This window comes from Solea senegalensis, linkage group LG8, assembly GCF_019176455.1.
Source record: "Solea senegalensis isolate Sse05_10M linkage group LG8, IFAPA_SoseM_1, whole genome shotgun sequence".
Lineage (NCBI taxonomy): Eukaryota > Metazoa > Chordata > Actinopteri > Pleuronectiformes > Soleidae > Solea > Solea senegalensis.
The window spans coordinates 232,955-249,672 of NC_058028.1; the positions used below are offsets into that span (position 1 = coordinate 232,955).

The window sequence follows — 16,718 nt, forward strand, 5'->3', positions numbered from 1 at the left end:
GATTCGTCCTGACATTTCTCTCTCTCTCTCTCTCTCTGCTCTCTCTGCTGCAGTAATGTAATGAAGGTATGTCGGTCTTATGAGCTCAGCTGCTGAACGACCAACCACTTAACTCTATTTTACATTCCTGTTCTTCTCACCACCAACACCAGTCATGGGACAGGAGTGACAGGGAGGATGTGATGTGTGTGTGTGTGTGTGTTCTGCTGACATCCATGTGGAAAAGAGTTGCATTTGTTCCATCTCGTATTGACAGATATTCTTGTAGAAGGATGAGGTATTTTCAATTTTAATAAAAAAAAAAGAGTTCAGCAAAAAAAAAAAAAACATTTACATTTTTAAAAACATCGAATTTGACCTGAAATGAATAAATATTCTGTTGTTCTTCTGGCTGTCGTATTGTTGAACAGCATGCAGTATGGTGCCTGAATGGGTCAGGAGACAGGAGACATTTTTGAGCACTGACAGGAAAAGCTTTGGAAAATGACCAGATAGGCATTTCTCTCATACAACACCTGTGGACAATTTCAGGAGAATGTCTGGACATCAGTGTATGTGTGAAAGCAGCACAGTGGTGAAGTGAAAGTCAGTCTGTCGCTTCTTCATTGAATCCCCGACCAGAACAATACAAACAGAACAGTGTATCACAATTATTACAGAATTGTCTGATTGCGATAGTTTCTGCTTATCTCATTTATTTTGAACAATTGTCATAATTGTCGTCGCTGTTTTTTATATAATTTATTAATTATATGCCTTTGCATATTCCCATCGTGTAGTATCACTATATTTTTACTATATGAAGCTTAGAGTAAATAAGGCAAGGTTTTATTGCAATTATTTGGAAGACAATTAAATGTCATAATTAATATTCTCATCAACATGAAGACCAGAATTGTTTATTATGTTACAAAATAATTTAGTGTCAAAGTCATGTGTTCATTACAGTGTTGTGCTACTTTAACTAAAATTTGGGAAGCACCAATAGACTTTCCCAGAACCTTTATGGTTGCTGTTTGTTTGTTTTGAATTGAATTTGGTTGTTTTATTTTGAAAAGAAGATCCCTAATGTCAGGCCAGCCACTTCTCTTTTTTGAACTGACCACATGAAAATAAAGAGTGTGTTATTGTCTCTGGGTGACCACACCTGCACAAACAATGTTGTGAGCGTTTCAGTTAAATTCTAAAATAAACTGGCTGATTTTGTTTAACCTTGTAATTTTTTCTTTTCGGGGCAGCCCTTGGCCAAGTGGAAAGGGAACTTGGCTTGTAACCGGAGGGTGGCCGGTTCATTTCCCCACCCGGCCAAAAGGGCTGCGGTACCCCTGAGCAAGGTACCCAACCCCGGGCGCCACTCAGTGTGGAAGCCCACTGCTCCTAATTCTGGGATGGCTCAAATGCAGAGGAATCGCCACACTATACATTAGTGAAGGGGCGTGTTCATTGGGTCCTCAGCCAATCAGCGCCTCTGTTTGGCGTGTTCCCATTCGACGACCCGACCCACAGGAGTCCACTGAGACTGGATGCGTCGTTGTTGTGTCCACGCAGTCGCGGATATTTGCTCCCGACGAGGCTGGACTGAGCTCACGCACACCGGGGACCCACGCTATGGTGGATCATTATCATCCTGCTTCACAAGGAGACGCCGCGGAGCTGTCGCTCTGGCACCGACAGTTACCGACGGAAGCCCACTAGCTCCGATAGCTCCTTACGCAAGCTAGCAACGTTAGCTGTTAACATAAAAGCCACTGACCTCAAACACATCGAAGGAACATTCTCGGTGTTGGACACTTGCTAGGTTGGGACGTCATTGTCCCCCAGGTGTGCTCCCGTTGTCTCAGCGTGGCGTGTCCCGTGGACGGTCCCTGAATATGATATACAATGAGTCAAAGAGAAACTTTGGTTCATCTGTTTGCTGGAGGGTGAGTATACAGGATACGAGCTAGCTAGCTCCCTGCTAACTGTCGTCATGGACCCAGCGAAGCTACTACACATGCTAGTGGGTTTAGTGTGGTGCTGGGACCCGGTTTGACATAATGTGTGGACCCGAGCGTCCGTGTGTTAGCATCGCCGTGTCAGCTGTCAGCTAACGTAGCGCGCGCGCGCGCGCGTGTGTGTGTGTGTGTGTGTGTGTACACGCACGCATGTGCACTCCAGAGCAGTTGAGCTCAATGTCACAATGACACTGCAGAGGATGAATGAACGTCGAACGGGATTTATATAACACGTTTCTTACTTCCGTTTAACTCAATGTGCACGTGAATACACACATAGTTACACCATGAACGCATTGTCATCGACCTTGTCAGTTATTGTTGTGTCTCTCTATTAACTGAGTGTAGTCTGCAGAGGTTGAGCACAGACAGGTGGGTTCACACCTTTTGAATGTAACCCTCATTTTTCATTTTAGGCCATTTTGAATCCCTCTTTTAGTCAACCACTGAAACAACTACAGAAAGAGGAGCTAGCTTGTATTTGAGCAGACACTGTTCAAGGAATATCTCTTAATCACAGAACTGTCCAATAGTTCCCCTGACAGACTTTAAACTTGGCAGTCAACTTTGAAGGTTGTGGGTTTGATAGCGTTCTCTGTTAGTCTACTTGCCACACTGCTCCAGATGGTTTCTCCCGCCAGTGTGTGAATGGGTATTTGACGAGTACAGGTGTTGGTGTTAGGTCTAGAAGTGTCAGAGGTATTGGTTGAAAAGCACATGGAGAAATGAATGGAGGCAGACCTTGCCCTCACCTTCCTTTGATGTGTATGCAGTTTACAGCAGCAAAGATTTTTCCACTCAAATTCTTCTCATACTTCATAAAGAGTCGTTTTTTTTCTCTGCGTCGACTTTGACGCCATTTGCATACGATGTCTGTTTGTATGTCAATCGCCAGCGAGTTGCTAGGCGGCCTTCAAAGTTGGCAGGTGACCCACTAACGGCACCAGTGTGTGCAGTGAAGACCTTGATGTTTGAATAAGAAATGTAAGAGAATGGGCAACATGGATCACATGAACGTACCACAGACAGACAGACAGACAGACAGACAGACAGGCAGACAGACATGCTGCAGTGTGAATGATGCAACATCTGAGTTGTGTGAGTACAGAGAAGAGTAGTCCACTAGTCTTTACTGCTGGTCTTCCCAGTATGACTCTGGGGCTACATTTGCATCAACTTGGTTTGAATGCAGTTAGCACGTATGATTGTTTACACAATTCTTGCTTCTAGACAGAAGGAGCTGAACGATATGATAAGTGTATGCTTATTTTGACAGGTATTGCAAGTGCCTAATGATTCTTACTTGGTGCAACTCATATTTTTTGCATTGTCACTATCAGTTTCACAAATAGAAATGTCATGGCAACAAATGATGCATATTATCTAGGGATATACAGTGTTTGACTTTTTGCCGATAAAACAGCTCATACCTTCGGCATGGTATGACTTCAAATTTCATTCTATTCTATTTTTGTGTGTGGTTTTGCTAATTTTAATATCACGAAAACCTTGCCATAGGTTATCAACCCATGTCAACCCTTTTGGAAATGTTTTTTTTAGCATTTTTCCTCACTGTGTTTACTCGGAATGCTTAGAAAAGCCATGAAAAGCTTGTTCTGCTATATGATTTGTGGGGGTTTCCCTCAAAGCTACTCTGTTGATCTATGACCTCAGCAGGCACTGAGAAGAAAGCACTATATCACGCAAACATTAATAGATCGCTTTAGTGGGATCACTTTATATGCCTGGTTCACACTCCATGTGTGGTGTGCGCCGCTGCTGTGCTGCGTCTCGTTGGCACACGCTCACGCCGGCTGCCTTTCCCTCGCACTCTTGCTCGTCTTTGTACACCACAAATATGATTGTGACTTGACTTTCTGATTCATCTCTGACAGCAAACGTTGCTTGATTTTGCCGAGTAGCCCCCCGATCTGTTAACATGGCTTAGTGCGTGAAATGCATAATGCTGTCAATAAGTTAACTTTGGTGAATTTCCACAATCAGTAAATCATGACTGGGGGACAGATCATTAGAGGGGACATATTATGCAAAATCAACTTTTTAACCATTTCAATACTTCTAAGTGTGGAAAAAGAATACTCAGTCCTTTTTTCGTGTTGCTATCTGTCTTTTTGCTGACTCACCTTTCACCCTGTTCGTCCCTGTCTTCCTGCCAGATGTGGAGGCACAGTCGGAGCCATATTGACTTGTCCTCTAGAAGTCGTGAAGACACGACTACAGTCGTCCTCCATCACCCTCTACGTGTCTGAGGTTCAGCTCAGTGCAGTCAACGGGGCCAGTGTGGCTCGCATGACCCCTCCAGGCCCCCTGCACTGTCTCAAGTGAGTTATCTGCATTTATCACACACGCGCGCACACACACACATGACTACGATGCCCATGATATGTATGTCACATACATTATTTCTGTGAATTGAAAACATTAACAACATACAACAGTTTGTGTCTGTTGTATGTTGTTAATGTTTCTTATTCCATGTTAATCTGCACACACATTAAATTATAATGTGTGTGTTTATAAATTATAAACACACACATTATAATGTGCACAATTTGATGGCAAGTGGGCCGGACCAGTAAAATGATCGCATCATAACCTGTAAAGAGATTTTAGAGTTAATGAGGTATGTTTTTACATACCAAATTATGAACAAACCTCACATTTCCTGAGAAAAACAAGTACAATTTCAACAATAATATGCCTGCGTTTGTATAAAGTAGCTTAAAGGAATAATTAAGTGAATGTATCTTACCAGAAAATGACCTTTGTAGAAGATGAAGTCAGTAAAAGTCTTAAAGAATATGACATTTACTGTACTTAGGTATGAAAAGTTTTAATGTTAACAAACGTTAAAAGTCGTTTTAACCGAAAATCAAAACATTTTGGTGCATCCCGATAGTTAAACTGTAGAATCATTCTAGACTAATGTTAAAATCTGTTTTTTTACAACAAATTTTTTTTTGTTTTGTTTGTGTCTTTTATAAACAGATTGATTTTGGAGAAAGAAGGCCCTCGCTCACTCTTCAGGGGGTTGGGACCAAACTTGGTGGGCGTGGCACCCTCCAGGTCAGCTGGTATATGATTGACTGGTATTTATTTGCAGACAAATCAGTTTCACCAGCTTCACACTGAACATGCACTGCTCTGCTCCTAACGTCAGTCTTATTTATATTCCCGTAGAATGTTTGTGTGCTGATAGTGTGACATAGCCTCAGCATTAGCTTTACATCCAAGCACTTTGTTCTCCTGTTTATTCTAGGGCTGCTTGCTTATGGAAAATAAAACATAATCACCATTATTTGGGTCAAAATTGAAATCACTATTATTTCAAACGACGACTCCTTTGCGAGGAAAAGTAGCTATTTACGGTCCTAAAAGTTACGGAATGACGACATCACCTAATTTGCATAACTGGCCATGTGTATATAAAAAAAGACTCTCTCTCTTCTCTCTCTCCCCCTCTCTTCTCTCTCTCTCTCCCTCTATCTCTTCTCTTCTCTCCCCCTCTCTTCTCTCTCTCTCTCTCTTCTCTAACTCGGCTATTTAAGTCATCTGGTGTGAAGTCTTAGATTTTTTTAGTATCACAATATGCATCGTTTATCCAGCCCTAATGTGCTTACTGAATGACGCCATCACCTAATTTGCATAATTGGCCATGTGTATATAAAAAAAGACTCTCTCTCTCTCTCTCTCTCCTCTGTCTCTTCTCTCTCTCCCCCTCTCTTCTCTCTCTCTCTCCCTCTATCTCTTCTCTTCTCTCCCCCTCTCTTCTCTCTCTCTCTCTCTTCTCTAACTCGGCTATTTAAGTCATCTGGTGTGAAGTCTTAGATTTTTTTAGTATCACAATATGCATCGTTTTTTTTCTAATATCGTGCAGCCCTAATGTGCACTGTCCAGTGACTGAGAACAGTCTGAATACTTGCTAAATACATCATTTAGTTGGAAACATTGTTTTTGCATGAAAAGCAGGACAGGAAGTCGGACACAGTTACAATGTTAAAAGTGTGATGATAAAAGTCAGTCATCATCTACCGCTTTATCCTCCACCAGAGGGTGGCGGGGGGTGCTGTGCCAATCTCAGCTACATCGGGCGATAGGCGGGGTCACACCCTGGACAGTTGTTATGATAAAAGTTTCAATCAATTTGTTTGTTTTTTTTGATATACAGTATCCCTGTGAGACCCACAGTGTGAGTAGATAAAAAATAAATAACTTTGCCAACATTATCATGTTTGCAGTTCAAATCCCACATAAGTTACCCCACGGACTATTTCACTACGAGCAAGCACCATGTAGTCATTTAAATAACCTTTAAATCAATAGTTACATGTTACCCCGCTGATCACAAATGATTGATTTGAGAAATGTACTTTAATGATCTTGAAAATATCCTGCACCACCACAAACGAGACGCGCCGCCTTGTATTTGACTTGACTTCTGTCATTTTCTTGACAATGCCATCGCACTCGCCATGTTGACACAAAGCTCTCCTGGATATGCATGAAGCCACAATTGTACATGTTGGGCCACGTTTCCACTTTGATTCTCTGCTTTCATCTCCACTGCAGTGAAAGGTGAGATTAGGCAAACTAGTCTGATGACTAACCCACAACCTGACAAAACCTGACCCATCAGTTACTGTATAATCATTTCAAAAATAGTTGTCATTCTAGGCTTCTTAATGGGAAGCACCCATTATAACAACAAATAATGAAACGACAGCAATGATAAACCTTCAAGTTGTGCTTTTGTGACGAGATGAACTCTAGTATCAAAACAAATGTAAAGCAGCTGAGCTGCTGGATGTTTCATGTCAAGTGTATTAACTATCAAGTATTGTACAAGCTAGAATAGAACTGTGGAGGTACCAGCTGTATGCTCATGTTCAGTGCTCCACCCTGAATGTTTACTTTACCTTTAACTTTAACCCTTTACCCTCTGAGCAGGGAGCAGACATCTCAATCTTATACTTTATTAATCCCCTTAGGGAAATTATTTCTCTGAATTTCACCTATCCTAGAATTAGGAGCAGTGCGCTGCCACACTGAGTAGCGCCCAGGGAGCAATGGGGGTTGGGTATCTTGCTCAGGGGTAACCCAGCCCTTTTTACCTGGTGGGGACTTGAACCGACGACCCTCCAGTTACAAGCCAAGTTCCCTTTCCACTTGGCAGCACATGACAAAAACATTGTCTTAAGACATGGTCACGTGGTGGTGTTTATGTTCATGATGTCACATGTCTTGTTTGAGCCTTAAATAAACATTAGTGTTCCTGTGTGTGTGTGTGTGTGTGTGTGTGTGTGTGTGTGTGTGTGTGTGAGAGGAACATTGTGTCACGGTTCCATTTAGACACCATGCATTCTCTGTGTTGGCAGTATGTGCATGTGGACGTGCTCCTGAACTGACTGCAGTTAGTTCAAATACATCTGTCTCTGTGTTTGGGACACAGGCAAAGTGGTGGCTAATGGCAGTGGTGCAGGTCCCAGTGCTGAGTGTGTGTGTGTGTGTGTGTGTGTTGTGTGTTTGGTCAGCATGTCACGTGACTGAAGAGTGGAGGTGAGGACAGTCAGGCCTGCTGAGCTGTAATGAATAATCAGCTCATCAGTCTTCATGACTTCAGCTGCTAGAAGAGAACATAGAATAATTATAATGATAATAATAATAATAATTATAAACATGATCATTAAAAAGCCTCTTAATTAGAAGTGCTTTTCCACTGGAAGTCCTCTTTGTTTTGCTAGGCTGGTTTATTGAGACGGCTCATTTAGCTGGACCTCACTGGCCACAGTTTTATGAGGTCATGTGGAAATAATCTGTAATGTAAACTGAAACTAACCATCTTTACAGTACAACACAAAAGGACAACATGCACTGACTGACTAGAGATTAATATTCAATCCTGGGAAAAGAACACAATATTCTTGGTAATCCTGGAAAATAAGAATAAGAAAACAAGTCAGCTAAGCTCAGGTCATTCTGCAGCTATTCCCAGTCTGACCCTTTTTTGTTTTATTTATTATTCAGGCAGGGTATAAAAATGACAAGTGCTTTGTTGGGACACTTGGATTATGTGCAGTGGTCACTCAAAATTCACATTTCTTCACGAGGGCAGGAATATTTCTCTGGCTCGTTTAGGGCAGGGGTATTCAACTCAAATCCTAAAAGGTTCAGCTGGAGAGCGTTTCCTCAAGCAAAGGTCTGGAACGTCATCATGTCTAACTTGCGTTATGATTTAGTAGTGGGGTGGAGTGGCTCAGTGGTTAAGACCAGTACCCTGTGTGCAAGAGACATCATGGTCACAAGTTCAACTCCACCCCTGGCTGATAGTACTCAATTCCCTTGTAAGTGTTAAATGACATGTAATGTAGTAGTGGGATATATACTGAAGTAGCCTTGTACTTGTATCAACGTCTGCATGTCGTCAACAACTGACTGTTAGATCAAATAAAGAAAACATTTTGACAATATTTATTATCACTTTCATCCAATTATACAGATTTCTAATACTGAAGATATGTATTATTTTCTTCGCTCTTTATTTGTTTCTAATTTATTTTAGTGCTTATTTTCTGTGCCCTCAGTTCAGACTTGAGTGGAACTTGCTGTGCTTTGTCTCAGTTTCACGTTGCCACGGTCTCTGAGCATATGAGACAGACAGGTTTTGTGCTTCCAGAGGGGAGAATGAATATGAATGAGTGTGTCACTTTTCTCTTCTTAGAAAGTGCCATGTTTGGTTATTTGTCTCTGGCTCACTCGTCTCCCGCTGTGTCGTTCACAGACAGACGGAGAGTCTGTCACTCGCTCCGCACCTCCTTCATCTGTCTGTATTCAGAGTCGTAATGTTCACGGGATTTGATTGGCTTTAGTGGCATCACGTGGGATGGCTTAACTCGTATGCAGTTGGTCAGTGGGTTTCCGGATTCACATGTATATACACGTATATATGTGTATATACATGTACACATATAATCTGGTTTACACCTGAAAAGTGTTAAACTTTAAATGAAAGAAAACTGTGGAACATGTATGAGCTTTTTATGTTTTAATCTTAAAAGGCCGTGTTTTACTTACACACACACACACACACATCTGCTGCATATTTCATGACGGAAAACTGTCCGCTTACATTTATTTCACCTATATTCTGTGTTTTATGGGGTTTATGGGATTTCTTGCCATAAAAATTCCTGTGAATCATGAAATAGTCCTGATTGGATTTCCCGTGTTTAAACCCTACCACTGACCTTTTGTTGTTTTTTTAACTTTCAACAGAGCCATCTACTTTGCTGCTTACTCCGCTGCCAAAGAGAAGCTGAATGGCTTGCTGGAGCCTGACTCCATACAAGTTCACATGGTGTCAGCAGCAGCGGCAGGTAACTATATATCGGGGTAAAACGGTGACATGCACCATCATGTACTGCTTTTCAATAGATGGAAAACAAGTGAACGTTTGCACTCTGCTTGTAAGAATTGACGAGTAAATGGATGTTGACTGGTTAGTGCTGGTTAGCTTAGACAAAAACGGTGTGTTGCATATAATAGTGGATATATTTATCCATTTGTGTTTGAACTTTACTTTATGTAGGGATTACTCAATAACTCTTTACACACAATACTGATGTCACATCCGTTCATTTATATTGATATGAATATCACCTCCATATAGTTTTTAAACATTTAAACAAGCTTTTAAACCTCTTGGTTGTTAATGACATCTGTAGTGATGCATCTATAACAGGACAGTAGTATATGTCATGTTTTGTTTGTTATTTTTTATCTGATATCCAGTCTGGTGATTTTAGTGTTAAACTGATACAGAGTATCGTGTCAGCTCAACCCTTATTATCCCTTATTTCCTTCACCCTTTTGTCAAATAGACTGCAGTGTCAGGCTGTTTAATTAAACCTGCAGCAAGCTTAGAGGCCATATTTAAATATTGTGTAAGTATATATATTTTAAATATTGTGTTAAGCTTGTTTAAGCTTGTGTACTCTCATGTCACTGTGATCCAGATGGGAATGTGGAAGCATTAGAATGTGGGTCAGAAAAGCAGCAGGGACCTTGAGGGTGAATCTGTCATAGAGTTGTTACTTTTAGCACAGCATTACTGGGTCAAGGTCAGTATGTGTGAGTACATATTTGTGCGGGGGCCGTATTTTTACAGCAGAGATTAGTCGACCTCTGCCACAGAGACCAGTGGCTGAACACTTGGTAGGAATAGATATTAGCTATAGAGCTTAAAAAAAGAGAAGAATTTTACAAAAAAGCGCTCTATGTGAAGCCAAGCTATTGGCAAGAAGCCTCCGCAAAGTCGCGTTGTTGAAAAATGTGCTGAAGAGTTTACAATTAGAAAAATAACGCATGGACTGGCCGAAAGAGAAATGGTGGACTGATCGAAGTAAGACAGTTTGTCAGACGAGCACAAACACTGAATTCACCAGTGAAGCATGGTGGCACAAGCATCGTGATATTGGGGATGTTTCTCACTCTATACTGTCAGGGATCATGGATCTGTTTAAATACATCAAAATACCTGAAAAGGTCATGTTTCCTTTTGCCGAAGAGGAAATGCCCTTGAAATTAGTGTTTCTGCAAGACAGTGATCCCAAACACACCAGTAAGCGAGCACAATCTTGGTTCCAGACCAATAAGATTAACGTCATAGAGTGGACCAGAATCTCATAGCACCTAACCTGTGGGTTTGCTACATCAAAAATGCTGTAACTGGAATGTAGCCCCATTGTCCTGAGCTGGAGGAAGTCGGTCGACTCCATGCAACACAGATGTGAAGCAGTTCTTAAAAACGGAGGTTATTAGTTCATTGATTCACAGGAAGTGTTTGTACAGTGTGTAAAGATAGATATGATAGATAGAAAGAGATATGCAGAGACTGCCTAATGTTCATTTTTATTCATGTTTTGATTTGGAATATAATGAGCAGTGTAGCCAGTGCATTAGCGTGTATGGAAATAAAAGCTATTACAAGAATTTCTGCGCTTTACTCACTTTTTTTTTTTTTTTAATTATATAATTATAATAATACTTTTGCCCCATTTAACCCCCAGCTAGGATTGGCACCATGTGGCCCTCGTGCAGGATAAAGCAGATAAAGATGAATAAATGAATATGCTATAATAACTGAAGCTGTTGACATACTGTATGTTAACTCTGCGATCAGGTTCCTTCATTTGTCCAACCCTAAAACATAACCTGTATGAAACCAAGAAGGAAAGTAAACTGGAAGTGGAACTTCTGTAGACCTTGAATTGCCTCAGGCTCATTGCACTTACATATGAAATAATCTAAAAGTCCAGTTCATGGTGTAGCTTTCTTTGTTTTTATTTGATTCTGCTAATAATTGCTCTTTGTTTGGACTTTAATATTGTTTTACTTGCAAAATAGTAGAATTTTAAAAATGCAATGAACTATAGAACATCTGTGATTAAACGTGATGAAGGAATCCCTAATCTCAAATGTCTGTAGAGATTACCAAGAGAAAGAACCAATACATTCATACGTCTACACTTATGAATGTACAGAAGTAGAGGTGCTGAAATATTAATAAAATAATAATGTTCTTCAAGTATCAGAAATGTCATTTACAGCCCACTGACGTGACGTACCACCTCCATGTGGAGCTTTGTGTTTAGTCTGAAAATGATGTGCTTATCAAAGGCTAATTAACTTAAGTTCTAAATAAATGAAGATTATTTCCGTATTATCATTATTATCATTATTATTATTATTGTTAGCATTATTTAAACTCCTCCCCCTCATGTAAACCTTGTGAGCCATGTGACGAGGGTTGGAGGTTGATTCATTTTGACACCTGGACAATAATTTTATGATGTTTTAACAAACGTTTTAGACTCAAAGTGGTTTTGTGTACCGAACATATAAACCATACATCTAAATCCTTGTTTTACACTTTCTTTGGGAGCATTATTATTGTTATTATTATTATTATTTTAAATCAAATGAGTGGCAGTCGTCCATTGTTCTCGTTTCCAGTTAGCAGAGGCTAACGTCAAGACAAAGAAGACACAGCTTAGCTCTTATGTCACGTGACCTTCTGTATAAGCACATTTTAACATTAGTAGGTACGAGTGATCAGTTACTGCTGTTCATGCGATGAAACGTTTTGATCTGCATAAGTCTTTAAAAGTTAAGACTTGGGCAACTGGACTTACTTTAGTTTAAAACGTCTTATCCGCACAGAAATGGAACTTTCCCTTTACAAACTATTGTGTCATTCCAAAAAGATTTTCCTGTGCACAGTGAAATATCCCCAAAAAACTCTCAAAGCTGTAGTACACATGTCAGGCCTGTATGTGGCGCTGTCACACTGCATACTAACTTTTCTTATTTGATTATACGTGACAGTTTATACAGTCACAGAAACTAGTGCTGGATGGTAAACCAGTTCATTTATGTTTTTAATCAACACCTAAGCTAACACAAAACACTGTTCTGGGGGGACTCCTTTCACTGCTGCACCACTTAGCTGAAGGAGTAACGGTCACATGACGGGACTGAAACTGTAGAACAGGACAACACAGACTCATGTGGAGCAAAAAGGACCGGTTTGTTGAAGTCTGATCACCAGCAGTGTGTTCAGAGAAATCATGATGTAAACGAATTCAAACAAATGATGAAACTATGAACTCTCTTAAAAAACATTATTGATTGATTTGTGTGCATGATGTTAAATTGATGAATTTGTCTGTGGACGTTATTACACAAACAGGAAAGACTATGACTTAAAAATCCAGTCACATGAGGCAGACGGGACTGAAACAGTAAACAGAAAAGCCTTTAATAACTCAATGATGTAACAGACGCTAGATAACATGCTCATTTTGCTAATGAGCTCGCTACCCAGTAGAAATCTGTAATCAATAAGTAGGAAATCCAGAGAATGGCATGATAAATCACGAGCTGCCTTTCACCATCACTTCTTTCCCTCTCTCTCTCTCTCTCTCTCTCTCTCTCTCTCTCTCTCTCTCTGTCGTCATTAGTTATTGTTAATATGCTGAATTGTGTGCTTCCAACCTTGTGCTGTCTTGGTTGCAGGGATGGTCATTTTCCATTAACATGTTGGGTTTAAATCCTGTTGGGGAAATTTGGTTGAAGTGAAATGGTTGCATGCAGGTCTTTTCCGCTACACACAAGCCTGTGTCTGTTTTAGCTCTCCTCTCGCAAGGGCAGGAGACCCCCGCACCACCAGGGGTCTCTAGCTGCATCTGTGAGGAGTTACTTGAGTCTGCGTGAGTACTCACCACAGATCCCCCCTCCTCTTGTGTATCTGCTTCTCTCTCCCTCTCTACACACACTCCTGAGGAAGTCTCTCTTTGAACTGTTTGCATGACACATTTGGATTGATGTTACTGTTACCACACATAGTTGATAGAGCTCTCTCTGAGCTGAAGGTCTTGTTTACATTACCTTGAGCTACATGACTGCAGTTTAAACAGCATTTGTTATTGATGTAAAGATAAAGTTTTCTGTCACGTTTCTAGATTTTGAACAAAAATATGATCCAGGCCCTTTTTCTTTTCTTCCACAGGTTTCACAGCCATCACCACAACTAATCCAATATGGCTCATAAAGACTCGTCTGCAGCTGGATGCAAGGTAAACTACATATTTGAATATTTTCAAATTCATTATTTGTGTAAAGCCCAACAAGATTTATCAGATCCTGTTTATGTGAGATGGTAACAGCTGTAAGCAGATAAAGCTCCACACGGATCACTTGTTGCTGTGTGAAACTGGGATGGGCAATCGATTCCATTTTCTTAATCTATCGTCGGGAGAATTGATGATACATTTTCAATGAGTCATTAATATTTTTAGATGAAAAATCACTATCTAGAACTATATTAAAAGTGCAATGAAAACCTGCACCCGCCGCCACTCGATCATCATTCATTGTAGTCGCAGTCTGCCTACGTATTATTTATTGATTTGTTTATTTAGTTCATCCAAATATGTTTATGTTTATTTTCACACGATCCTCAGTAGGCAGACTGCGACTGTGATGAATGATCATCGTGTGGATTATTGATATTTAGCAGCAGGTGCGGATGCCATTACAGCTCTACTCTGGGGTCAGACGCGACCGCAGCTGGATGACCGTCGGTCCAGCCGCTCTGAGGGGACTGAAGTTGACCTGTGTAGGACTCGTGTCGTAGCAGAGACCTGCTCCCCTCGTCTCCCCAGCCTCTGGAATTGCCGCTCTACCGATGTCCGCTGACTACGCAACATAACCTGCATTAGTTTTACAGATAAAAAATGAAATTCTTAATGATCGTCGATGAATTATGCCCATGCCTAGTGTAAAACACATGTGACAAAGATCTGTGCTCTCTCTCGTGTTTTTGTGTTTTCATCCTCATCATAGTGGCATTTATAGATTTAGTCATTTTTGATCCTCAGGAACCGCGGCGAGCGCAGGATGAGTGCGTTTGAGTGCGTGCGGAGGGTGTACCAGACCGACGGCCTGCGAGGCTTCTACAGAGGGATGTCGGCCTCCTACGCCGGCATCTCAGAGACTGTGATCCACTTTGTGATCTATGAGAACATTAAACGGCGCCTCATTGAGGCCAAGGCCCCACAGAACATGGAGGAGGACGAGGAGGTGACCAGAGATCCGTCCGACTTTGTTGGGATGATGCTCGCCGCTGCCACCTCCAAGACCTGTGCCACAACTATCGCTTATCCTCACGGTGAGAATCCAAAACAGCAAACATAGACTCCAGGGATGAGAATCTCCGATATGATCCACGATCCATGGTCCATGATACCATTGATATCACGATACAACCAGTCTGCGATAATCATCATAATACATGAGTCCCAGCACGCCTTGGTTTAGTTTTTCATTACTACTGTACCTCCTCAATGTGGGCGGAGTCATCATATCAGGGCTGCACGAAACTGCCGTGGTTAAAAATATTAGTTTGGTACTTTGTGAGCGTCACACAGACTCAGTCACTGTCGCTCACTACAACAGACTCCTCTGATAAATGTTGAGATTTTAGACATTTCCTTGTTAAAAGTTGGGGATTAACACAAGTTTCAGGATTGTTGAGTCTTTTAAACTGATCAACAGTTCATCATTGTTCAGTTTGACTCTTGTGTCTGATGTCGAGCTCGCGACTCTTCCAGTGACGGCACTCTGACGATCCGTGGCCAGCCGTCTGACGACATCACGTAGAGTATCTGCTCAGCAAGGGCAGGCACTAAAAAAGTAGCAGGTACTATCACTGACGGAAAAGTCACAGAACTGAAGACGACCAAACATTTGTCAAGTTAAAAGTGCAGGATTGATCTAAGATGGAGAGCAGAGTGCAGAAACGTGGATGTGGCCTCTCTTAACCTGTTCATTTATTCATTTAAATATCGTTCTATATGAGGAAGGACAAGGATATATCACCAAATGTGTATTTTGACTCACCCATAACAGACTCCATTAATGTTTTTGTCACTTTTGCAGAAGTGATCCGCACCAGGCTACGTGAAGAGGGCACAAAGTATCGCTCCTTTTTCCAGACTTTAACAACTGTGCCCAAAGAAGAGGGCTATCGCGCCCTGTACCGAGGCCTCACCACTCACCTGGTGCGGCAGATTCCCAACACCGCCATCATGATGTGCACCTATGAGTTGGTGGTCTACCTCCTGAACGGCTAAGGTCCCGCCCGTCTCTTCAGACATGTGTATGTGTAACCCTGCTCCTGTTTAAAGAGGGAGCAAAGGACATAAAAAAGAGCTACTGCACACCAGTTAGCCAGAGGACAGGGACAGCCTCACAGCCACCTTTCTGCTCAGCGATGAGAGCGCTTGTTAAAAATAAGTCTGTACTTTGTTTCGTATCCAAAGGGTCAAACGCGAGGGGGATTGAAAGGGTCGTTGCGTCCGGTTTTCACTGTTTTTGATTTCCATTCCATCCCCTTTTTCCCTTTGGTTGTAAACACGACAGCCTCAGATTCAGAGGGCTGAAGGAAGGAAGTTATTCTGCCTTTAATCACAGAGAAATACAAAGATTAGTCTTTGCAACATCGCGATTTGTTGTCGTGCTGCATTTCAACAGCTGTCCAGACTCAGTCGTGAGCAAGCCAGCGTTCAGTAGTTGGTATAAGAGAGAGAGTAAAGTGAATGTGCCTTGTGTGAAGACGGGATGTACAGTAGTAAATGATTAATGGGTGCTGGAGGAGGCGGAGCTTAGATAAAAATGTTATGCTCTCTTACATAAGCACAAGGTGGAGGCTTTAATTATAACTAGCTCCCACGCTTGTTACAGAGGTCCTTTAGTTTTTCTTCTGTCTTTGCGCTCGCACAAAAACTCATTTAATGCATCGAACCTGATTTTCTGTTTCTGTTTTCCCATTGAAAAAAAACACACAAATCTCTCACACAGTAGCCATAGCAACCAAGGTCAAAGGTAGACAAGAAGGAAATGAAATCTTCTACATCCGTCCACATTCCTGAGTTAGCAGCAGCGCACAGCTACGTTGCTATCCAGCATGCACACACACATTAGTGTGAGGGTCCGTCCTCCGCTGAAATCCTGCAGCGTGAAGTCGGAGCTCAGAAACGCAGCGACCTCATGTTCCCCGGGTTCACGAGTCCAAGATGGCTGCCACCCTACAACCACTGTTACTCAGTAAATCTGTGTGTGTGTATGAGAGAGTGTGTGCGTGCA

At 41.5% G+C, this 16,718-nt stretch overlaps 1 protein-coding gene across 1 annotated transcript; it reads left to right on the forward strand.

Annotated features, from left to right (window-relative positions):
- The first annotated feature begins 1,485 nt into the window (after window positions 1-1,485).
- Window positions 1,486-16,376, forward strand: LOC122773271 (solute carrier family 25 member 36-A). Its single transcript, XM_044031813.1, has 7 exons — window positions 1,486-1,922; window positions 4,172-4,336; window positions 5,004-5,081; window positions 9,288-9,388; window positions 13,582-13,648; window positions 14,453-14,742; window positions 15,513-16,376. The coding sequence occupies exons 1-7, from the start codon at window positions 1,882-1,884 to the stop codon at window positions 15,704-15,706; spliced, it is 936 nt and encodes a 311-aa protein (XP_043887748.1). The 5' UTR covers window positions 1,486-1,881; the 3' UTR covers window positions 15,707-16,376.
- The last annotated feature ends 342 nt before the right edge of the window (window positions 16,377-16,718 follow it).

Excerpts from the sequence above, each read along its gene's own strand:
- LOC122773271 (XM_044031813.1), top strand. The coding sequence starts at position 1,882 with ATGAGTCAAAGAGAAACTTTGGTTCATCTGTTTGCTGGAGG. Across the intron at positions 5,082-9,287 it reads GTGGGCGTGGCACCCTCCAG|AGCCATCTACTTTGCTGCTT; the intron begins GTCAGCTGGTAT and ends AACTTTCAACAG. Across the intron at positions 14,743-15,512 it reads AACTATCGCTTATCCTCACG|AAGTGATCCGCACCAGGCTA; the intron begins GTGAGAATCCAA and ends TCACTTTTGCAG.